Source organism: Galeopterus variegatus, unplaced genomic scaffold (genome assembly GCF_000696425.1).
Source record: "Galeopterus variegatus unplaced genomic scaffold, G_variegatus-3.0.2 Scaffold258, whole genome shotgun sequence".
Classification (NCBI taxonomy): domain Eukaryota; kingdom Metazoa; phylum Chordata; class Mammalia; order Dermoptera; family Cynocephalidae; genus Galeopterus; species Galeopterus variegatus.
Window position 1 is genome coordinate 321,333 of NW_007726369.1, and position 24,497 is coordinate 345,829.

The 24,497-nt window shown below is 46.9% G+C and overlaps 1 protein-coding gene across 2 annotated transcripts in view; it reads left to right on the top strand.

Annotated features, from left to right (window-relative positions):
* Positions 1-24,497, top strand: part of FRMPD2 (FERM and PDZ domain containing 2) — a 124,041-nt gene that overhangs the window by 16,040 nt on the left and 83,504 nt on the right. The window contains exons 2-8 of one of the 2 annotated variants that reach the window (XM_008566636.1): positions 10,659-10,784; positions 12,358-12,515; positions 17,164-17,229; positions 19,308-19,499; positions 21,394-21,526; positions 22,198-22,285; positions 24,288-24,426. In XM_008566636.1, the coding sequence (XP_008564858.1) occupies positions 10,659-10,784; positions 12,358-12,515; positions 17,164-17,229; positions 19,308-19,499; positions 21,394-21,526; positions 22,198-22,285; positions 24,288-24,426 (902 nt within the window). Of the gene's footprint in view, positions 1-10,602; positions 10,785-12,357; positions 12,516-17,163; positions 17,230-19,307; positions 19,500-21,393; positions 21,527-22,197; positions 22,286-24,287; positions 24,427-24,497 lie in introns of those variants that run through there. The other variant, XM_008566637.1, reaches the window with a different exon arrangement.

The following is a 24,497-nucleotide window of genomic DNA, read 5'->3' on the forward strand; positions in this document are numbered from 1 at the left end:
GTTTACTGTTTGCTGTAGCCGTAAGTGTGATGGTTAATTTTATGTGTCAACTTGACTGGAATATGTGGTGCCCAGATTAAACATTATTTTGGGGTGTTTCCAGAAGAGATTAGCATTTGAATTTGTGGACTCAGTAAGGTATATTGCCCTCCCCAGTGTGGGTGGACATCATACAATCCATTGAGGGCCTGAATTAAAAAAAAGGCAGAGGAAGGAGAAATGAAATTCATTCTATTTTTCCTGCCTCACTGCCTGAGCTGGGACATCTCAGATTATCTTCTGCCCTTGGACTAGAATTTACATCATTGGCTGTCCTGGTTCTCAGGCCTTCAGACTTAGAGTGAATTACATCACTGAATTTCCTCGTCTCCAGCTTGTAGAAAGCAAATCATGAAACTTAGCCTCCATAATCCTCATAATTCTTCATAACCAATTCCTCGTAATAAATCAGTCTCTCTCTCCTATTCATCCTGTTTGTCTGGAGAACTCTGACTAATACAGTAAGTCTCTGAGGCTTCAATTTCTTCTATTGTTTTTGTTTTTCTCTCTCTTACTGTCTTTAAGTTTCCCTAGAAACTCCTTCTTAAATAGAACCTGAGCCTTGCTGTTCTTTCAGCTGTGATCCTCTATTCTACAGGAGTCTTGTTCATGTGGTGGTAACGTGTGGGGGGAGGAGATGTGTTCTATTCTCCCATTGCTAGGTCTCAGTCTTTCAGTGAGTCTCTTCCCCTGAGATGTGATCTTCTTACCTTTCTTCTTCCTAAGGTAGGAATACAGACAGACAGACAGACACACACACACACACACACACACACACACACCTATACACACACACACACATACACACACTCACATACTACTGGTTCTGTTTCTCTGGAGAACCTCCTGACGGATATATTATGAGTAAGTGGAACATTAATTAAATATCATGTGAAATGGTTCTTTCTATACATAAATCTCTAGACCACTGGACTAGTGTAGCATAATACTTTAAAATTGAATTTAAAGTCCCAAGACAATGTTGCTTTTTAAAATTACAACTTTAATAAACTGAATACTAATTTAAACACATGCGGCTTTATTTAATCTTGTTAGTTCATGACCCCATCCCTCTCCTCTTTTAGAAACTTAAATGACATTTACTAGCCATGTGACTTTTGTGACCTTAAATCAGTTAAATTTTATTTCCTCATCTGGAAGTGGGGACCATTTTTGCCTTGCCTGTTTTGAAGGTTTTTTTTTTTTTTTTGGTAGGAATCACAAAAGTCTATGAAAACTCTGTAACCTGTAAAGGGTTACTCTCCTTAGAAGTCATTACCATAAACTGTAATTGGTGAAGGTTCAACTAATCCACTCTGAGGATGGATTATATTATGCCTAGCCCTGAAGCCTTAAAAAAGGATGAAATGGTGCTTCCCAAAGGACAGGCAGGACCATGGAAAATAGGAGGAACACAAACTGCATTAATAACATTGAATTATATTTTTGACATTTTATGTCAATTTTTCAGATAATGTCAAGAAGAGAGTCTGTTCAAAACCATAGACTTTGCATTTCTTAAATTAATTGCTCCTTTTGTAATGAAAGATCAGGCCCCAGGCTCAGGGCCTTTGGAAGGCAAGAATTCAATAATTTCCTAAAAAAAGGTTATAATTACCTTCTACTTACATCTGATGGTACTAATTTTCCATGTATTGTAATGATACAGTTTCCTTTAAAAATACATGCATTTAAATAAAAAACTTGTCTTAATCGTGTAAGTATGATGGGAATGTGACAAATATTGGGAAGATGGTAAGTAAAAGATTGAAGATGGGGAAAACACTACTCTTAAGTGCTCTAAATGATCTAAAATATTTCTCTGCACTAGTGTCCATTCTCCCATCTGCCAATGCAAGATTCCATCGTGGAGTATTGCAGAGAGGGGGGATATCGGCTAGTTCCTTTCTTACACTAGCTTGTTCTGTTTCTCACACCCATCTTGTAAGGTGGCAATTATCATCTCCACTTTATAGATGGAGGAAATGAGATTTTGAGAGTGTCCTTGCTCAAGGTCATATGTGTCAGTGCTGCAGGCACTATTTAAATCTGTGGTTGGAGGGGTGGGGAACAAGCAGGGAAGGGTCTGTGTGAGAAGGCAGTAGTGATGCAATCTCATGCACTACTCACTGGAGATCAGGTTCTGAGGGCTCACTGTGGGAAAGTTCTGGAAGGTAAGAACCCTGATTGTTTTAGCTCCTTAAGCCTGGCTCAGATGAGGCAGAACAGTTTTTTCCTTCTTGGGGGAAGGATGCAGTTTTCCTTCTGGATGGTTTTGCTCAGCTCTTGATCCCACTGTGGGCAGATCATTCTTTGAATGTCCACCAGAAGACACGGAGAGAGACGTAAGGAGCAAGGGGTGGGGTAGAAAAGAATCACGGTGAGAGTTTTGATTCTTTGGGAGCCCCTCATCCTCCCCTGGTTCCTCCCTAGGATATCTATTTTGGGGACATTGAGATATGTCAGGCATTTTGCTAAGGTTGAAATGAGATGTGTATAGCACTTCAATCCTGCCAGACAGATGGAAACAATTAACACCATAGCTTAAAAATTTTATTGTTGGAAGCTGCTCAGCAGCCCTGATGCTTAAAATCTGTCTCTGGATGGTTGGAGCAGAGATGGAAAGGAAAGGGAAATAAGAAGCACTCAGCTCCTTTCACGTGCCAGACACTTTACTATGACCTTCCTGACAGCTGTCTGAGTAGCTGCTGTTATTAACAAATCTGTCTCTGGATGGTTGGAGCAGAGATGGAAAGGAAAGGGAAATAAGAAGCACTCAGCACCTTTCACGTGCCAGACACTTTACTATGACCTTCCTGACAGCTGTCTGAGTAGCTGCTGTTATTAACCCTATTTCCCAGATGACAAAACTGAGCCTCAGAGGGTTAAGCATGTGCCCTGTGCCCAAGGTCACACAGCCAGGAACTCAGGAAGCTTGGGATTCAATGTCCAAAGCTCATGTCTTTTCAACCAACAGGCAGAGCGTGTCAAATGAAAGAGGGCCTGTGCTAGGCTAAATAATTCCTCTCCTAAAAAAACAAGATATCCACATCCTGATTTGTGGAGCTTTTGAATGTTACATTATACGGCAAAGAAGACTCTGCACAAGCAATTAAATTAAAGAATCTTGAGATGGAGAGATTCTCCTGGATTATCTAGGTGGGCCTTAAATATAATTAGAGGTGACCTTATGAGAGAAAAGCAGAGGCGGATTTGAAATAGACAGAAGAGGAGAAGGTGATGTGACCAGAGAGACAGAGACTGGAGGATGTGACCACAGGCCAAGGAATGCTGGCAGCCATCAGCAACTGGAAGAGGCAAGGAATGGATTCTCCCCTGGAGCCTCTGGAGGGGGTGAAGTCTGGCTGACACCCTGAGTTCAGCTCAGTGAAACTGATTTTGGATTTCTGGTCTCTGGAACTATGAGATTATAAATTTGTGTTGTTTTAAGCCAACACGTTTGTGGTAATTTTTTACAGCAACCATAAGAAACTAATACAGGGTCTGAGATAGAATCCTGAGGGACAATATATCAGGGACAATGAGAGGGAGAGAGAATTCTAGAGAGAATTCTTCCAACTCCTGAGGGGAACCAGGAGTTGGAAGTATCAAGGAGTGTTTCAAGGAGGAAGTAGTAGTCTGTCCCCATGAGACCAGGAGTTGTGTGCTTGTCCCCACTTGGCACAGTTCTCCTCTGCTTTTCTTGGTCCTGTGTGTATTCCTTCTCTTCCTGGACAGTGGCACGTAGAACTCCAGAGATAAGAAAGGCCGTAGAGGCCCCTGAGACTTTGGTCCAGGTTCTCTTCCAATGCAGTGTCTCTTAGGGCATCCAGTGGTTTGTAAATCTTGGTAACTGGCCACAGGTGAAGGCCAGAGGTCGTCCAGGTGCCTTGGTGGAGGGGGGGGGGGGGGGAGGTAAATGAGGGCACCAGACTGGAATGTGACTAAAATCTCACAGTTCTAATGCCATTGCATAGTCAATCAATGGATGATTAGGATTAACAGAGATCCTTATTTCTTCAGAAGCCAGCTACAAACACTGCAAAATATCATGGCAACACATGCACATGGCATGCCCTTGGTAGGTGGCCCGACCCACAACCTGGCACTCTGTGATTGTCACTCAGCAGCTGTCCAGGAGACTTGGACACTGTGTTCTTCCTGGGTGTGGGGCAGGGGGCAGACGTGAGCCTTGCTTGCCCTTAGTAAACACCATCCTCAGGGGGCTGGCCGGTTAGTTCAGTCAGTGAGAGCACAGCCTGTCCAAGGTCACAGGTTTAGATCTCCATGCCAGCCAGCCACCGGAAAAAAACCCAAAAACAAAACTCGTCCCCACTCACAGGGCTGTTGAGGTGTCAGATGAGGTAAGATTGCTTCCCTCTGGTCAGAACTCAGATGCAGGACTGTGTCAGAAAGGCTTGCCTCAGCTTGGCACAGTGCAGGTTGCACTTGCTTTGCAGGCCAGCAGGTGGGCCGAGTTTCCCATTGGTCCAAGGCAAAAATGCAAACTTCTTTCCACGGTCTGAGGGGCCGGCAGAGGGAAGACGGTCCCTGCCCAGCTCTCTGACTCTACCTCCCACCTCTCTACCCCCTCTCACCTCCCTCACGAGCCCTGTCACATCAGGCTTCTCTTTTCTTGGGACCTGCCAAACCCTACTTGGACACTGTGTTCTTCCTGGGTGTGGGGCAGGGGGCAGACGTGAGCCTTGCTTGCCCTTGGTAAACACCATCCTCAGGGGGCTGGTCGGTTAGTTCAGTCAGTGAGAGCACAGCCTCTCCAAGGTCACAGGTTTAGATCTCCATGCCAGCCAGCCACCGGAAAAAAAACCAAAAACAAAACCCGTCCCCACTCACAGGGCTGTTGAGGTGTCAGATGAGGTAAGATTGCTTCCCTCTGGTCAGAACTCAGATGCAGGACTGTGTCAGAAAGGCTTGCCTAGGCTTGGCACAGTGCAGGTTGCACTTGCTCTGCAGGCCAGCAGGTGGGCCGAGTTTCCCATTGGTCCAAGGCAAAAATGCAAACTTCTTTCCACATTCTGAGGGGCCGGCAGAGGGAAGACAGTCCCTGCCCAGCTCTCTGACTCTACCTCCCACCTCTCTACCCCCTCTCACCTCCCTCACGAGCCCTGTCACGTCAGGCTTCTCTTTTCTTGGGACCTGCCAAACCCTGGGATTGTGTGCCTGCTCTTCCTCTTAAGGGCTTGTGTGCTGGAGTGGAGTGTCCCTAGAGCGTCCCTAAAGAGGCTACTGCCCACTGGGGCCTCTGCAAACGGCGGCTGGTGTGGAGGGCCGTGGCTAGGCCTGCCAGGGAAATTCAGAACCCTGATGGTTCCCAGGCGTCTGCACTCTCCCCAGGGACCAGCTAACCTACCACTGTGGGCAACGTCCAGCTGCGACACTGGGGACGGTCAGACCGCGAGATTGTGCGGGAGAGAGGAATAAACGCGCACCCCGCTTTGTGCACAGGGCCGCGCATGCGCACTGGAGCAAGCGTGGCTGGGGCTTTTTGCTCCCAGCGGGAAGGATCGTGAGCAGTTTGCTGCCACTGACTCCTGGGCCAGGGCTGTGTTGGATGTGGAAACTGTGTTCCTGACACTTTCATTAACAGGAACGGCAACTTCAAGCTCAAGTAAGCCTCAGCTCCAACAGCCAAGAGAGGTGTTCGATTGGCCAACCTGATGTGGTTTTCTAGATGTTGGTTGCTCCCTTTTCTTTTAAGTGAAATAGGAGGGAAAAAGGGTTCCAATCGAAATACGTTTTTATCGCCTTTTATATTTACTTATGTAATTATCTTTACTGGCGCTGACTTGTGGGGTGTTTTAACATGAATGTTCAAATGTACTGGTTAATGCTAATTTGTTTTCCAAGGTGGCTGATTGAACCCATGTGAGAATTTCCCTTCGCTCCAGATGTTCACCAACAACTGGTGGTATCTGATCTCTTATTTTTTTTTCATTTAGTTGATGTAAAATTATATCTCATTGTTTTTTAAGATAATTTGTCTTTAATGGACAAATTATAATCGTGTATATAGAGTACAATCTGATGTTTCAATCTATGTATACGTTGTAGAAAGATCCAATTGAGCTAATTCACATAACCATCACCTCACCAAATTATTATTTTTTTGTGGTGAGAATGTTAAAAATCTATTCTTCAGCAATTTTGAAATATACAATACTTTATTATTAGCTGTGCTCACCATGCTGTGCAGCAATACAGCTCACTAAATTTACTCCTTCAGCCGAACTGAAACTTTGTACCCTTTAATAAACATCTTCCTCCCCCCACAACCCCCGCAGCCTTGTCCCCAGCCTCTGGTAACCACCTTTCTACTCTGATCCTATGAGATCAACTGTTTTAGCTTCCCCATACAAGTGAGATTACACAACATTTGTCTTTCTGTGCCTGGCATATTTCACTTAGTGTTCTGTTGTTCTCCAGTTTTCATCCACGCTGTGGCAAATGACAAAATTTCCTTCCTTAAAAGGCTGTATAGATTCCATTGTGTGTGTGTGTGCACACATGTGTGTATACACATATATGCATACCATGTTTTCTTTATCCATTCATCCATTGATGAGCACTTAGGTTGCTTCCATATCTTGACCCTTGCAAATAATGCTGGAAATAAGCATGTGAGTGCAGGTATCTTTCTGACATACCGATTTCAATTCTTTTGGATATAAACCCAGAAGAGCTCCCTTGTATCCTTTACCTAGTTTCCCTCAGCGGTAACATCTTGCAAATCTATAATACAATATCACAGCCAGGAAAATGGCATGGATGCAATGGCAGATGTGGTCGAGATTTCCCATTATGTACACTCATGAGAGTGTGTGTGTGTGTGTGTGTGTGTGTGTTTAGTTTCACATAATGTCATCACACGTGTGGGTTTGTGCATCCACCACCACAGTGAGCATACAACCCAGTTCCACCACCACGAGGACCCCTGGCAACCACTAATCTGTTCTCCTTTTCTGTAACCTTTTCATTTAAAGAATATTATGTAAATGAAGTCACACAGTATGTAACTTCTTGGGATTGAGTTTTTTTCACTTAGCATAATTCTCTGGAGATTCATCCAAGTTGCACGTATCAATCATGTGTTCCTTTTTAATGCTGAGTAATGTTCCATGGTGTGCATGGGCCAGTGTTTGCTTTAATTATCCACCTGTTGAAGGACATCTAGGTTGTTTCCAGTTTGGGGTTATTACAAATAAAGCTGTTATGAAAATTTGCATATAGATTTTTGTGTGAACATAAATTTCCATTTCTCTAGGATAAATGCCCAAGAGTGCTGTTGCTGGGTCAGATGGTAATTGCATGTTTAGTTTTGTAAGATACTGCCAAACTGTCTTCTAGGGTAGTTGTACCATTTCATATTCTCACCAGCAATGTGTGAGATCTGGTTTCTCCACAACCTCACTAGAATTTGGTTTTGTCACGTATTTTTATTTTAGTAATTCTGACAGGAGTACAATGTTATGTCATTGTGGTTTTGACTCGCATTTCCCTAATGACTAGTGATGCTGAATATCTTTTCATGTGCTGTTTGTCATCCGTATAATGCCTTTGGTGAAATGTCTGTTCATGTCATTTTCTAATAGAATTGCTTATTTTCTTATTGATGAGTCTTGAGAATTAAAAAAAAATACGTGTAGGCCATTTGTATGCCTTCTTTTGAAAAATGTCTATTCATCTCCTTTGCCCATTTTTTAATTGGATTATTGTTTTTTTTACTGTATGGTTGTTTAAATTCTTTATATATTCTGGATATTAATCCCTTGTCAGATGTGTAGTTTGCAAATATTTTCTCCCACTCTGTAGGTTGTCTTCCCACTATGTTGACTGTTTCCTTTGCTGTGCAGAAGCTTTTTAGTTTGATATAATCCCATTTATTTATTTTTTTCTTTTGTTGTTTGTGCTTTTGGGGTCTTATTCATCTAGTCTTTGCCCAGTCTTATTACCTGGAGTGTTTCCCCTATATTTTCCTTTAGTAATTTACTAGTCATCAGAGAAATGCAAATCAAAACCACATTGAGATATCATCTCACCCCAGTTAGACTCACCATTATTAAAAAGGCTGAGAATAACAAATGCTGGTGAGGATGAGGAGAAAGGGGACACTCTTCTACACTGTTCGTGGGACTGTAAATTAGCACAGCCCTTATGGAAAACAGTATGGAGATTTCTCAAACAACGACAGATAGAACTACCATATGATCCAGCAATCCCACTACTGTATATCCAAAGGAATAGAATTCATCACGTCAAAGGGATACCTGCACTACCATGTTCATTGCAACTCTATTATAACAGTCAAAATATGGAACCAACCTAAGTGTCCCACCTAGTGATAAGCTAAGTGTTGGACAACTAGGTAAAGAAAATATGGTGCATATACACAATGGAATACTACTCTGCCATAAAAAAGAATGAAATTCTGCCATTTGCAGCAACATGGATGAGTCTGGAGAAAATTATGTTAAGTGAAATAAGCCAGACAAAGAAACAGAAATAGCACATATTCTCACTCATAACTGGTTGCTAGAAAGGAAGGGAGGCTGTCGGGGGAGGGAGGGAGAGAAGAGGGAAGAAGGAAGGAATGAAGGAAAGAAAGAAAAGAAAAGACCACAACAATATGTTGAATTTTCAGAAGGAAAAAACAAAGCCAAGGATACTAGAGATGGGTAGAGGGAGGGAAAGGGTTTGGAAAGTGTTAGGTCGGGTAAAGGGCATAAAGAAATATCACGATTTGTAAGAATGTTATGCTAATAATAAATAAATAAATTTAATAAAGAAAAAACAGAAAAAAAATTCTATATATGTATACTTTTTCAGATAGGTGGTTTTCAAATATTTTCTCCCAGTCTATAGCTTGTCTTTTCATCTTCTTAATAAGGTCTTTCCTAGAGCAAAAATTCTTAATTTTGATGACATTTAGCTTATCAGTTGTATATCTTCCATAGATTGTGCTTCTAGTGTCAAGTTTAAAAACCTTTTGCCTGGTCTTAGGTCTTGAATATTTTCTCCTCTAAAAGTTTATAGTTTTATGTTGTACGTTAAATCTATAATCCATTTTGAACTAATTTTTGTGTAAGGTGTGAGGTTTAGGTCAATGTTCAGTTTTTTTTCCATGATGCATCCAGCACAATTTGTTGAAAAGGCTGCCCTTTCCCCATTGAATGGGGCAGTATCAAAATGACAGTTTCAACGAGCCACGCCAGCCTAGAAGACTTTTAATGAATTTTTTTCCTAGTCTTAAAGTGCTAGGAAAAACCTCACACATTCAATATGTTATTTTGGAATTCGGAGATTTTTTTTTTCTTTTGTCTGAAATTATGATCTTGTTCCTCCTCCTTTTTATCCTTAATAAGTAGCCTTTCTTTATGGTTACAGAGAGTTAGAAAAATGTGGCAGAATGGGAATGCCTAGTGAAAAGAGACAAGGAAAAAAAGCAAAGCAAAGCAAGAGGGCCTGGTCTTCAGCTCCCAGTCCCTGGCTTGTTACCTGGTTGCCTTGAACTGCTTTCCTGCCTGTAAATGGAAATAACAGCCCCTCCTGCACAGACTCCCTGTCATAAATAACTGCTTGCAGGTCAAACCTCTCGAGGAGGTCCTGCTGCGGCCCCCTGCCAGACCCAGGCAGAGAGGGAAGAGCAGGGCTCTTTCTCCTGGAAGCTGGCTCTCTTCCTGAGGCTGGAGGAGGCTGGTGTTGCAGGCGCCTGTAGGGAGCCTGGCAGCTGGTGAGCGTGGAGCTTGGATTAGCACGCTGATGGAGGGCTTGGGGTGCTGAATGTGCTCTCCACCCACCCCCAGCACAGCACTGACTCTCAGTGAGCTCTGGCGGTAGAAAAACATCAGTGATGTAAAAGGATTAGGAAAAGCTTGCTTGACCTCCTCCTGCCGCCACCTAGCACCTGGGGCTATGGAGATTAGTGGGTGGCGGCTTTGTCCCCGGGAGATAGACATTAATCGCCAGCCTCAGTGTAAAGGGGCACTTCTCAGAAGGGAGGGAAGAGAAGACTGGTCTTTCTCACCCTCCTCCAGCTTCCCTGGGAGTCTGCCCTCTTCCAAAACTTGGGGCTCATCCCACCTTTTAGTGATCCCTGCTTGCTTTTCAGGCAGGTGCTGGAAAAAGGGCTGGTGCTGGTGCCGAATCCTACTCTGCGTGTGACAGCCAGATACGAAATACATGGCTCCTATAGTGGAGGCAAAAGTGGCTAACTCACTTTTGCAGACACAGCAGGAGAGCAGGCAGCACTACCCGGGCACAGGTAGCTCTCTGCAAGGGCTCGTGCCAGCTCAGAGGAGGTGCCAGTCTCTTGGTTCATTTGTTTATCCATTTATCCACTCACTGGACCCTTCATTTGGACATTGCTTATTTATTGACTTGCTCATTCACTAAGAACCAGCCAGCCAGTCTGGCCAGTCCCCCAATTTCTTTAACTTCTCCTGTGTGTATCGCCATGTGCCTGGCCCTGGGACACAGGTGATGAAAACACGGTGCCTGAGCACTGCGGAGTGGCTGGATCATGCCAGGACCAGAGTGGCAAGTGCTGGCCCTGACGTGCTCCTGGACATTGCAGGGACTCTGCCACATACGTGTCTTTGCAGGCATGAGCCCGGCCTCTGTGACGCTGGCCAGTGCCCTGCAGGTCAGGGACGAAGCTTTGTCTGAGGAGGAAATCTGGTCCCTCTTGTCCCTGGCTGCTGAGCAGCTCCTGGAAGACCTTTGCAATGGTAAGAGAGTGTGTTTGGGGCAGTCGAGTCATGGGGAGTTGAATGTGAAGCTCCCCAAACAAGCACATTTCTGGCTGGTGCTTCTTGATCTGTGATTAGTCCTAGGTATTAGAGCCAGTAGGCAAATGCTACCTGGTGGGGCCACACTGGGAGGGCAGGCCTGTCTCTTGGACCATGCGACAGAGCTGAAAGAAGGGCCTTCCTTCTGCCCTGGTACTGCAGTGCTTCCAGGCATGAAGAGCTGTGGGCATCTCCCAACATCTGGGCATAACCAGAGGTGGGAGGTAGGGGCAGGCACCCAGGACACCCCTGCACTCTGTCTGCCAGATATGACACCAGTCTGTGCCCATCAGAAGGCACCACACTGTGGTCTAAACAGGGAAGGGGAATATAAAGAAATATTTAATTATGATGGAAGAGTAACTGTAAGATATAAGAAAACTCTTCACGGTCCCCTAGGGTTGAGGGCAGATACCCAGTAAGGGACAAACCTTGAAGGGATGCTCCTTCCAGGTTGGCATTTGGACCTTTTGGAGGAGCTGCACGTGCGGCCTTCAAGGTGGTGATGTTTGCTGGCTTGCCCAGCCAGAGGGGCTCTGTAGTCATGGCCAAGGCAGGGCACAGGTTATCACCACTGTTGACCAGGTGGCGGGTGTGCAGAGGAAATGGGGTCAGATGTGACACTTTGGGTGTGGTGGGCTCAGGTGGGCTTGGGCAGGTGATCACATGGCCAGGCTGGACTTGAGGTGGCCAAGGAACCTAGAGTCCTGGGTGTGTGTTCAGGGCAGAGCACCACCACCAGGTGGTCTCATGCCCACACTGCTGACCTCCCAGAAACAGCAGGAGAGCCCCTGCCTCCCGTGGTGTCTTCCCGGCACCCTTTGCTGAGAGGCTGTGCACTGTTGCTCTCTGCAGGGGAGGTGCTTAAGGGAGCCGGCACTGAAGGATGAAAGTGGAGCTCCTAGACATTAAATTGGTGGCTGGAACAAACACTGAGGGCCCACAGTCAGGCGTCAACTCATAAGTCACCGTGCATGGGGGGCACACAGCAGAGGCTCTGCCAGGGTGGCGGTCCCAGCGTGGGCAGTGAACGGAGGCTTGTGCACCTGTGCCTTCAGCTGTGTCGTCCCCCAGAGTCTCCACTCCCTCTTGCCCATCCTGGAGGTTCTGCTGGACAGTTTCAGAGCTCCAACAACAGCAGCAGCCTGGGGTCCTGGTCTGGCTCCAGAGAACTCAGGCTTGTGCTAATTTCCAGGTGGACCTTCCCTTTCTTTACCTTTTACCTTGAAGAGCTCCAACAACAGCAGCAGCCTGGGGTCCTGGTCTGGCTCCAGAGAACTCAGGCTTGTGTTAATTTCCAGGTGGACCTTCCCTTTCTTTACCTTTTACCTTGGGACTCTTGGACCACTGATGAATTTGAGTGCAGGTACTAGGTTCTTACAACACCTTCCGTAACACATGCTTCTGTGCATCAGGGTTGAACTGTTCTGCTCCGTGTCTCCCCTGGGGCTTGTTCACAGTGAGTCCCAGGGGCGGCCCTGTCTCTTCACCCCCATCACTGTCTTGGTTTCAGACTCCTCGGACTATGTGGTCTGCCCCTGGACAGCTCTGCTGTCTGCGGCTGGGAGTCTATCCTTCCAAGGCCATGTTTCTCACATCGAGGCTGCGTCTTTCAAGGCCCCTGAACTGCTACAGGGACAGATCGATGACGAGCAGCCTGATGTGTCTCAGGTAAGGTGTGCGGGGTCCCTGAAGCACTGGTGTCCTGTCCCCTGGGAAAGGCCTGTCCTGGGGGTGGCATCACCAGTTTCCCGCTCAGCACCCAGAAGCCTGGTTTTCAGCACTGAGACAGAATGGGTTTAAAGATTTTTATTCCCAGGCTTTCTTGCCTGCAATTTACTAGTTCTAGGACAAGAGCAAATCAACTTCTCTGAGCCCTAATTTCTGCATCTGTAAAGTGAGGTTAATGTAACTTAATTGATCAGGCTATTACCAATATTCAAAAAGAAGTGTTGAAAATGCTGTGGCTAAATGCTCTGGCACCTTGGTCCTATTGATAGCACGTAGCAAACCAACCCCCCCAAAATAACCCAACAAGTCCTCAACTAGGACTTTATCCTAAGGCACAAGTAAAGATGGGTTTAGCTTCAGCAATGCCCTGTCGTATTGTTGACATTAGCAATCAACTGGAAACAAGCTAAATGATCAGTGAGAGTGGACACAAGACAAGACAGCATTAAAAAATAATTTTTAAAAATTATCTGTAGAAGTAGAATTTTAATGGCTGGTTAATTACATCTGTACATTCTTATTGCAATCTAGTACTCAGTTAAGCACTTAAGAATGGAAGGTGTACAAAGATTTCATTAAGACAAGGTAAATTGACTAAATATTTGGTTTTCATATAAATAAAGGTCATAACCACCCTGGTGACATGTAATACTGTTATAATACAACAGTTAAACTTACGAATCTATAACAGAAGTCATCTGTAGTTAAACAGGAAACAAAGTTGAAAAGAACCATGTTAAAACAAAACTACTGGGACTAACAGGTCGGGATTGTGAGTAGCAAGAAACATATTCACTCAGTTCCTGAGTATTTCAAGTTTTAAGGTACACATAAAAATGGTATCTACCATCAGCACTATAAATTCAAACCATCCAATGTTTATTCACCTTGTAAGTTACACTGATAAGATGCTTATCTAGGAGCAAGGGTCGGGACATCTACGTATACCTTCCCCATAAGCTGTAGAAACTTACGTAATGATTTGAAAATAAATTCAATACATGCACGCACAATGTGGTGTGGGCATCTACAGTGGTTATTTCTGGATGGCAACATCAGTGGAGATTTTGGGTTTTCCTACAATGGATATGTTTTGTTTATGAAGAGCAAAAGGTTCCAGTAAACAATATTTTCAATTTTAAAAAGAAGAAATGCGGATTCAGGAAGGATGTAAGGCAGGCGCACAGCACCGGGCGGGGCATGGTGTGTGTTTAATCAGAACTCTGTTCCTTCCTCTGTGTCCTTCCATGGAAACAGTGCAGGTCTGGAAATGCTGCTCCTCTCAGGAGGCGTCCTGGAACTGGGACCGCTTTTCCTTTGGGCTCTGAGAAGCAGAAAATGGGGTCTCGGTGGCTTCTAGGTTTGGTTCATCTTAGTCCACATGTCTCCAAGTCAAATCACAACAGCAAAAGCATGAGAGTCCTAGTCACAGTGGCCCTGGCCGGCTCCGTCACCCTCTCTCCCCCTATAGTCACCACAGTCACCCTGGTACTCCAAGCCCGCACACCCTCTCCTACACTGCCAGAATGTCAGGGGCGGGTCAGGGGACTCCTAGGCTGGACTTGGGTGCCTGTCATATTTCCTCTGTCAGGGCCTCTTCACTGGTGCTCCACCTTTACCAAGTGGCCTCCTATGCTTTGGGCTCAGCTAAGATGCCACATGTAGAGCCCTGGGATCTGGCTTTCTGAGGAACCACTAAAGGGGTATGCTATGCAACCTGAAAATGCAGGGGACCTAGTTACTTACAGGGTGAACCTTAGCCCATGGTAAATAAGTAGGAGGCAACTGAGAAGGTAAATTCTCTTTCCGCTCTCCCCTTGTGGATGGCTTCACGATGTGCAAGCCTTCCAGAGAAGTCCTGAGTTCTAGGAGGTACGTCTGCTGCACTTCCTGCTGTGTCCTGTGGCATGTTGCGAGCAGGTGGCCAGCCTAGTGACCCTGCACATCACATCTGCCCCCCTCTCCCCTTTCTCCCCACTCTCATTGCCCTGGGTCTACAGCTCCCGAATGAGGGGTGGGCACTTAATTCTTGCTTCATGCTCTGCTTTCTAAGGGAACTGAGTTAAGACAGATCTTGAGTGCAGACATCACCTCCTGGCTGCAGGTTGACCTTCACGGAGTCACTCCTTTGCTCAGAGCATGCTTGAGCTAGAGGAAAAGGTGTTCCTCCATCTGAGGGCTCCAAGAGTTCCAAGGCTACAGGCAGGGGCTAGAGGAGGAGAACTGGGTAGGTGTGATGCTGAGAGTGTGAGCCAGGAAGGTAAGGGTGAGTTTGAGCTGGGACAGGGCCAGTGTGGGGAAGGACTGAATTCTGAATTGTGGCTTAACTCTCTGTGCTTCTGAAGCATGACGTGAAATGTTCCAGAAGCCACCAGCCCCAAGCCCAGAAACTAGGCCAGGAGGCGGGGTTACCTGGTCATTTAATCTCTTACAGCTTCCCTAGCACACAGTCTGTTAATCGCTGTTCTCTTCCATCCATCGCAGGCTCGTCTCTCGTCTCACTGCACATGGGTCTGCGGGGGGTGGTGGGACAATCAGGAGAGTGGTCCTAGGACTTGCTGAGCTCAGAATCGTCCCCCAGCTCTGGTCCTGTTCTGAGGTCAGGAGGGTGTACTCTGAGCCCTCTCCTCAGCCCAACATTCTGCTCTAACCAGTATACTGAGATATTCACCCCATTGCCTGGAGTCCTGGTCCCTGGTGCAGGTCAGGTGGATGGGGCAGGCAGGTCTCTACCTACATGTCACCTGTGCTGTCATGTCCCCATTCCATGCTCACGTCAGGCACCACCGATAGGTCATGGTGTTCTTTCCCACTGAGCTAGAAGTTGCCTTCAAAGTCCTTTCACCATTGGGGCAGGCAGGTCTCTACCTACATGTCACCTGTGCTGTCATGTCCCCATTCCATGCTCACGGCAGGCACCACCGATAGGTCATGGTGTTCTTTCCCACTGAGCTAGAAGTTGTCTTCAAAGTCCTTTCGCCATCTGTCTGCAGGGAGGGTCTACCAATAGGCTGGATTTAAGATTTGTAAAGAAGCCTGTGGTCACTGTGGCCCAGGCCTTGCCCTAGGACACTTTTAGACAGAGCCCTTGAATCCAGGCAAGTTTTTGGGTGTGGAGGTGCCTCTGGCCATGCTCAGGATGCTGCTCTGGCATCTGCTCTCAGGAACGTTTTTCTGGAAATAGGGCTACAGCTTGTGAATCTTCTTGCATGGTGTCTAATCACATACACGTGAGGGGCGGGGCTGGTATAGGGGTACAATTTCAGACAAACAGCTAATTGGCACAGGTGACACTGAACACGTGTCTTGACCTCATAATGTGAAAAACCAAAAGCACTTGTATTAAACCCAGTGGGCTGCTCAAGGAACCATGCATCTTTGTGTGCCATGTTACGTGACTTCAGTGTCTCCCTTCCAAAGTTCCCAAAATCTTTTCCTGAGAAGAGAGATCTTAAGGGGAATGTGCTTTGCCAGTTATACTAGAAGCTCCAGAATAAAAATAAACTGAGATTTATTCAGGACTAATATGATCAACGAGATATATATAGTATGATCAATGATATATATCAATTATATAAATATATCCTCACAAGGACTTGCCCACATAGCCAGAGGCTCAGGGAAGGGGCTCTGGTGCCTGGTTCAAGCCCAGGCCTTGGGTCTTGTGTTGCTAAGTTCCCTAGTTTGTCCTTACTTTAGCCTCCCCCTCTGTAAAATGGGGACAATTAAAATACCTGTTTCACAGGACAGCTGTGAGGACGAAAAAAGTTTAAATAAGTAAAAGACTTAGAACAAGGCTTGATATATTGTAGGTGCTTTATGTCCACTAATAACAATATCAATAATTATTATTATTACCCTATCCAGGTACTTTTTACTTGATTCTATGAGTACTCAGACAGAATACTCACTTTAAAGATGAGGAAACTGAGGCTCTGAGAAGTCAGACAATGCTCTTCCTACCACACTATGTTGCATTTTCACAAAACATGATGCTTTTTAATCAGGCTGACCCTAATATGTCATGTACAGATGGCTTTGGTTAGAAGAAACAGAAAGCCTAAAACACAGTGGCCAGAGCCACAGATAGAGTTGTTAGTTACTTAACAAGAAGTCTAGGGGTGGGTCAGCAGCTCAGTAATGTCATCAAGGATCCAGGGTGTGTATTTTTATTCTACCCTCGTTAGCTGCTGGCTTTCTGTCTTTATACTTGTTGCCTCATGGTCACAGAATGGCTGCTATGACTCCAGGCATCACATCAGCATTCAAGGCAGGAACAAAGGGGAAAAGGTGGGACCAGTCACATGTGTTCTTTTTGCCAGTAAAGCAGAAGCTTTCTCAGAAGCCACTAACAGACTTCCCTTACTTCTTTTGCCAAAATTGGGTGTCATGGTTACTGCTAGAAGGCAAATTTCTGGCTTTCTAGCCTGTAGAGTAGGAGGCAGCAAAGGTCAGGGAAGTTACAGATGATGTTGGGCTAGCCAGACAACAATGTATGTGCATGTGGGAGTCAGATTGGATTTTGCTTACAGGACCATGCAATAGCACAGATGACTGAAATCTAATCATGTGCTTTTCTCTCGGGCAGATGCACGTCTATTCTTTAGGAATGACCCTCTACTGGTCAGCAGAGTTTCATGTTCCACCAAACCAGGTCTGTAATCAAGATACTCTAAATCTTGCCAGGCCGTGTCTCTGGACTTATTTAGTGGTTTTCTCCTGGGCAGGGACCACATCTACAGAAGACCTCCACTCTCTCCTCCTAGGTCCTAGGCAGGCATCGCCAACCGATTACACAACTCCTTCCTGGTGGGTCCAGAAACAACCTCACCATGGCAGTCTAGGCAGCAACAATTTGGGACTGGCAAGCAAGATAAGATTTATTTGCCATCTCTGCTCAGAGGAAGTAGCAATCTAGAGTATCTTATAGACACTGAAGATATAGATTTATATGTACTAAAAAAGGCTTTAAAGCAGCCCATCCTGGAGTGAGATGCTTCTCTGAAAAAGGGTTCTGTGCTCAGCAAATATGGGGAAATGCTCCCTACAATATTTGCCTCTTGATGATTTTCAGAGTTTATTAAAGTCTATGAGAAGGTTTACGGCATAGTAACTTTTAAACTTTATCATAGCATCTTACAAAATTTCTGACTACACAATATGTGTGTGTGTTTGCGTAGATTTTCTTCTGACACTGTAAGAATTCCTTAGAAACAAGTGCTACGAGAGCACATGCTGGAGAGCCTTGCCCAGGCTTCACAACCTCATCTCTCCCCGCCACCCTGCTCCCCTCGCCTCCCCTTCCCTTCCTTCCCTCCTTCTGATTCACTTGCCCCTCACCAGTCCAACATCCCAGGCCTTCCTGGGTACTCTTTTTAAAAGAGACCTGCTCATAACCTCCTCGTGTGAAATCGTTTGTAGCTCCCCACTACCCACAGGTTACAATCTGGCTTCTCAGCAGGGCACACCTGGAGCCTGGAATTGGGTTCCTACAGCTGCCTGGTTCCTCTCTAGTCCTCTGCCATGACCAGAACCAGCTTCATTGGTGCGTGGCCTATGTAATAGCACAGGGTCCCATGCTTGGCTTAATGCTCTGCTATCACTGCCTTGAAATTCTTAATCATTTTGATCAAGGGGCCCTGCATTGTCATTTTGCCCGGGCCTGGTCTCCTGCCCATAGCCCCCGTCCTTTCAGACATGGGCCAGGTCATTTGCACCTCTGTGCCTTTGCATGCACCACTCTGTCCATCTGCAGCTCACCCCGCTTTCCTCTTGGGTAACTCCAGCGTGCTCTTTGAAGTCAGTCTTGGTTAGGCCCCTTCCTCTGTGCCGTGTCCTGCGCTCCCCGAGGTTACAGCCCCCATCATCCTGCACTGTCTTTGTCTCTTTGAGTGATAGTCTTTCTCATCAGACTGTGATCTTCTTGAGGGCAGGCACTGTATCTCTTGTAACTGTGCAGTACCAGACTTACTAGAGGCTTTGCTGTGCGAGGGCAGGACTATAGCTGGCTGCACACAAAGATAGGCATTCACGACTGACGCTTCCTGGCAGACACGGTGGTGCAGCCTCTATCTGGAAAATGACTTTCAGTACGGGTTGACCATGAGAAAAATTCTGATTGTGAGTCTGAGTCTAAGGCCTTCCCCCTATAAATAGTGGTCATTTTAAATGCATGGGGGAAGTGCTTGATAAAATACCTATTTTTCCTTTTGCTTGATGTGTGCGTGTGACATAAAGTTTAACCTGCAATGACAGCATTTGTGCTGACTCCTATAGATTCCGAAGTGGAAAGTCCACAGCCGGAATGTTCCTGGAGCTCACATTCCAGGGCAGAGGCCCAGTGGGACCCACCTAGGTAGCTGCAGATGGCAGCTGCTGGATGAATGCAAGTGAGAGGCTGGTCATGGTTTGAGTGGGTGCTTGGCACAGGTGGAAATCCGCCTTGGCGTGCACCCTCTTGCATAGCACCCCACGCATACATGGTCTGACGGCAGTTCTGGATTAGAAAGCAACAGACTATGCACAGCTGATGCAGAGGTAATCGCCCTGCCTTTTGTGGCCTCAGTGATGAATCTTGTGTCCATCCTAAACTCTCCAGAAGGAGCAGGCATGTGCTTAGTGGTGACCAGAACATCCATTTCTGTTAGTGTCCATGGTGGCACACCCACTGAGGTGTCGCCCCCAGCAGCAGCTCTGAGGCACCTGGTCTCACCTGCCCTGTCTGCTCTTCAGCCTCTGCAGCTCAGTGAGCCCCTGCATTCCCTTCTGCTGGCCATGTGTGAAGACCAGCCTTGCAGGCGGCGGACCTTGCCGTCGGTTCTGGAAGCTTGTCGGGCTCATCAGAAAGAAGTGGCTGTGTTCCCAGCCCCCGCCAGTCTCCACGTCAGACGGCTGGCTGGCTTGGTTCTGGGCACCATCTCTGAGGTCAGTATAGAACTGCGCTTTTCAACCCCGTAGTCACTGAAATTTAAATGAGCTAAATTATAATTATAATATTTTAATTCATTTTAACTAATTATAATTAAATGAAATAAAATAAAAGCTTCAGCTCCTCAGTCACACCTGCCACATTTCAAGTGCTCAGTCACCAAGTGACTACCCTATTGACAGGGCAGATCTAGAATTTTCTCATCATTGCAGTTCTATTGTTGGGCAGTGCTGGTGAAGACCTTTGGGCAAGTCCTGATTCCTAACATGGCTGAGACCCTCGTGATCTCTGCAAGTGCCTCTTTATGTGGAACAATCATGTTTATAACTCATGGCTCAGTTTTGTTATCAAAATTCAACCCTATGCCTTGCACAAGAAGCCTTCCCTCACCTGGCTCACACAGTGCCTGGCCATTGCTCCCCTCTCCATCTTGTGCCTACAGAGGGTCCCTGGCTATGCTTGTCACACCGGGCTGCTTGCTGCCCTGTGCACTCCCCATTGCCCGGCAAGGGGCCTGGCACATGGCAGGCATTTGGCTTAGGCTGGGTTCCCTCTATGCTAACCCAGAGACAGAGATTCTTGTGCAAGTCATTCACTGGGAAAGTGCTCCCGGGAGAGGGGAGTGATGGAAGGAGGGAGGAAAGGGGGACAAGCCGAGCATGGAGGTAGTCTTAACTGGAGACAGCCTCAGCCTGACCCCACAGGGAACTCATGAGCAGGAATGGCACCAGGCAGCTGGTGCCCCATGAGGCCAGGGCAGGGCTGGGACACGAGGTGCCCATGGTACAAAATGTGAGGAGGTTTGGGTCTGAGAAGAACTGGAGGGAGGTGAGGCTAGAGACCAGCTGGGTGGCTGCACTTGTTTGGGGACATGTTGGAGAACTGAGACCAAGATTAATGCAGGGGCCCTGTGAATGGAGATGAGGGGAGAGCAGGTGGCATGCTGGCAACAGTAAATCATAAAATGCCTTTCGCATCCTGGCCTCCTTCTTGGACCCCTTCTCTCTTGGTGTGTGAACAGTGAGGAGGTTTGGGTCTGAGAAGAACTGGAGGGAGGTGAGGCTAGAGACCAGCTGGGTGGCCGCACTTGTCTGGGGACATGTTGGAGAACTGAGACCAAGATTAATGCAGGGGCCCTGTGAATGGAGATGAGGGGAGAGCAGGTGGCATGCTGGCAACAGTCAATCATAAAATGCCTTTCGCATCCTGGCCTCCTTCTTGGACCCCTTCTCTCTTGGTGTGTGAACGTGTGGCTCCTATTAACTGAGCTAGAGCTTCAGTTGGGGAGAGGCGTATATTTATTTGAAAGGTATCAGAGTCTGCTGCCCATTGGTGTGTCGTTGTCCTTGGACAGACACTGTGTTGACCTGCAGCGTTTCCATCGGGAGCTCACAAGTAGGCTTCCATCACTTATTCGACATTCGCTGGTCACTCGCGGGGTGAGGTACAAGGGTGCGTAAAGCTCACGGTGATGCTGGGGAGACAGACAAGCAAGCAAACTTAGTGTGACATGGTGTAATGGAACGAGATGTGAGTAAAGCAACAAGGGAAGGCGATCAGAGGGCAGAGGTGGAGGCTAGATGTAGAGAGGACAGAGCTGTGTGCCTCGTAGGCACAGAGGAGCTGCCAGGGAGACCCTCGCCAGTGCGGTGAACACGTGAGCAAAGGCTCAGCTGTGCATGAGGATGCAGGTGTGGGAGGGGGTGAGCTGCCTCTCAGGTGCATGTGGGCGGTGGGTACAGAGCCTGTTCTGGTGCTAGAGAATACATCATTAGACTCTCCCTGTGCAGGACACACAATTCCACTCTTAATGTGACAGCCAGTTTGGAAACTGTATAAATCCTCCCTCCCGACCTTGGGATGCGGATGTGTGATGCACTTGACCCTCAGGTGGAGAGAAGAGTTGTGGAAGAAAGCTCCTCTGTGCTGCAGAACAGAAGCTACCTGCTCAGGAAGAGGCTGCATCAGGCAAGCAGCGAGAGCCCAGTGGCGCAGTCCCTGGAGTGTCTGCATCCCTGCAGAGGTGGGTGCGGCACCCTGAGCATTCCCTGCATGGGCCGATGGCACCCATTTGATTGTTTCCTGCACTGAGTGGGCCAGACATGTGATAGCAGAGAAAGCCAGCATGAGCGCCACTCCTCCTGGGAGCCCCTGAGAGAAAGGGCTGGCCTTAGGACCCCTGCGTGTACCCAGGAAAGCTTTAAAAATTTAACGGAGTCATTATATTAGATGTAAACTTTTTACTGAGTTCTAACTGTCCAAGCTGATAAGAACAAATTAAAACAAGCAACAAAAAAGAAATTACTTTCTAGGTGGAGTGAAGGGTAAAGTAATTTGTAAAAAGTTATTTTTTGTTATCCTAAGTATGTTCAGAGTGGTCTTTAAAATAACCTTCAAATCTTCTAGTGCCCTCTACTTTTCAACTGAATCTGAGCTTTATTAATTTTTAATTAGTGTTATTGTTTGTTGCCCCTTAAACAAGGCGCTCCTTGCCATTAGGCCTTATCTTCTCCTGTAAGCCCCCACCCGTGGTCCCCCAGAACAGCCATTTCCACTTTCTACATGAGGAAACAGACTCAGAGAGGTTAAGCAATTTCACCAAGGTCACGATGCTGTCCACACTCCATGCTGCCTGATCCAAAAAAGCAGTGCTCTTGGCCTTCACCCATGCCCTCCACCATGCTGTCTGGTTAGTTTCAGAGAGAAGCACAGAGACCCAGAGCTCCCTGGGGCCCCATTCGAGTACCTCGGCACACAGTCACTGCAGCCTCTTAGCTGACAGGTAAGCAGCAAGGTGTACAGGGTGCTGTGAACTTGGTGCGGGACATTGTGTGTGTGGGAGCTGCTCATATCTTGCTTCTTTACTGGTGACTGGTGAGAAGCCTGTTGCTTTGCCAGAAAATGCCAGCCCTATTTCATTAGCTAATGAGGAAACCACATTTAAGCAGATACAAAGCCAAGGTAATGAGGGGCCTGGTGGAAACTGTGCTGTCAAGGCATCCTGTCTCCTCTGGGAACCATGTTTGGGCTCAGTGACGGGACAGCAACATGCCTTGGGGTTGTTGCAATTAGCCCCTGCCACACCATGCATAACAAGCAACCACAAAGCACAGTGGCTAAAAGCAACAATGATTTGTTCAGCTGGTGATTCTGTGCTCAGCTGAAATGGCTTCCCCGCTGGCTGCCTTCACCCATCTGTGATCGGCTGCAGCTGGGCTAGGCCACTTTGCTTCTGTGGGGTGGCTGGCTGTTGTCTGGGGAGTACGGGTGCTCCCCCAGCAGCAGGCCAGCCTGGCATTGATGGGGCAGAGCTGAGAGAGAGAGAGAGAGAGAGAGAGAGAGAAAGAGAGAGAGAGAGAGAAAGAGAGAGAGAGAGAGAGGTGTGTACATAGACCCTCCAGAACTGGCTCCCCACCACTTCCACCTTGTTCTATTGGCCAAACCAAGCCTCAAGGCCAGCCCAGATTCAAGGGGCATGGAAATGGACTCTACCTCTCAATGGGAGAAGGACGCAAAGTTGTGTTGCAAGGGACACGGATCGGGAGGAAGAATGTGGCTGGTTTGCCATTGTCTAACCTGTGATGTTTAAATCAGATCAAAACCTACATGGGCTCATCTCTTCCAGAACCTGGAAACCTTGGCATTTTGAAGTTTGAGGGATTTATTTATTCACATATTGATTTGTTGATGACTGTAACAATGTCTTTTTTTTTTTTAATTTTATTTTATTGTGTCAGTATACAGTGTGGTTGATTATTGTGGCCCATTACAGAAACCTCCCTCCCCCCTCCTTCTCCCCCCTTCTTCCCAATAATCTCATATCTGTTCGCTTGTTGTATCAACTTCAACAGATTGTAATTGTGTCTTCTTCCCTCCCCACCCCCAGGTTATTTGTGCATTTATTTACTTATTTTTAGCTCCCACAAATAAGAGAGAACATGATATTTCTCTTTCTGTGCCTGACTTGTTTCACTTGATATAATTCTCTCTAGGTCCATCTATGTTGTTGCAAATGGCAGTATTTCATTCTTTTTTGTAGCAGAATAGCATGCAATTGCGTAGATATAACACAGTTTCCATATCCACTCATCTGATGATGGACATTTGGGCTGGTTCCAAATAATGGTTGTGTCTTCTTCCCTCCCCCGCCCCGTTGTTTGTGTATTTATTTATTTATTTATTTTTAGCTCCCACAAATAAGTGAGAAAAAGAATGTAACAATGTCTCGTCTCTCTGTGGTTCAGCCAAGGGCTTTGGCCACACTTGATGTGAGATCCACAGCTGGAGCTTTGACTAGATGTTGCAGAGTTCCCCTTGAAATGATTTTTCCTGCCATTTCAAACTCCATTTTCCAAAGGAAAATAGCTCCCCCCCGCCAACCACTGTTCCATGAAAATATATATTTATTGTCAAAACATTTTGAGCAATGTGTAAAATTCTAAGGCAGAAAGTCAGAAACCCCTGCGATTCCATGACCTGCCCATGGGCTGCCTGGGACTTGGGGTCACACACCATGAGCAGAGAGGCAGAGGGGTGGGGTGGGGAAGAGGCAGACTGTGCCCTCAAACCCTGCCTCACCCCTGTGGCTGTGCAGCCTTGGCTTCTCTGGGCCTCAGCTTCCCCATCTGAAAAGTGGATGCAATGAGCCCCCAGGCACAGGGTGAAGATGACATGACACCACAGGGCACCCTGCCCAGCTGAGCGCCGCATGTGGTGGGTGGCTTTTCACTGGGTGGGAGCTGTTCCCACTGTTAGGTTCCTCACCGCTTCTCTTCCTTGGCCAGCGCTCTGCCAGCTGCAGCGCCCCAGGACCGTCAGGAGGGCCTGCAGCTCAGCTCTGGATCCACGCTCTCGGTGGCAGCAGAAAGCACACGGCAGCTGGCAACTCCTTCTCAAAGGGGTTTTCTGCAAAGAAAGGGAAAGGTGAGTGGAAGAGAGCAGAAGGACACTCCCCACAATGGTCTGAAGAGGAAGCTGGGGGTGGCTGACACAGT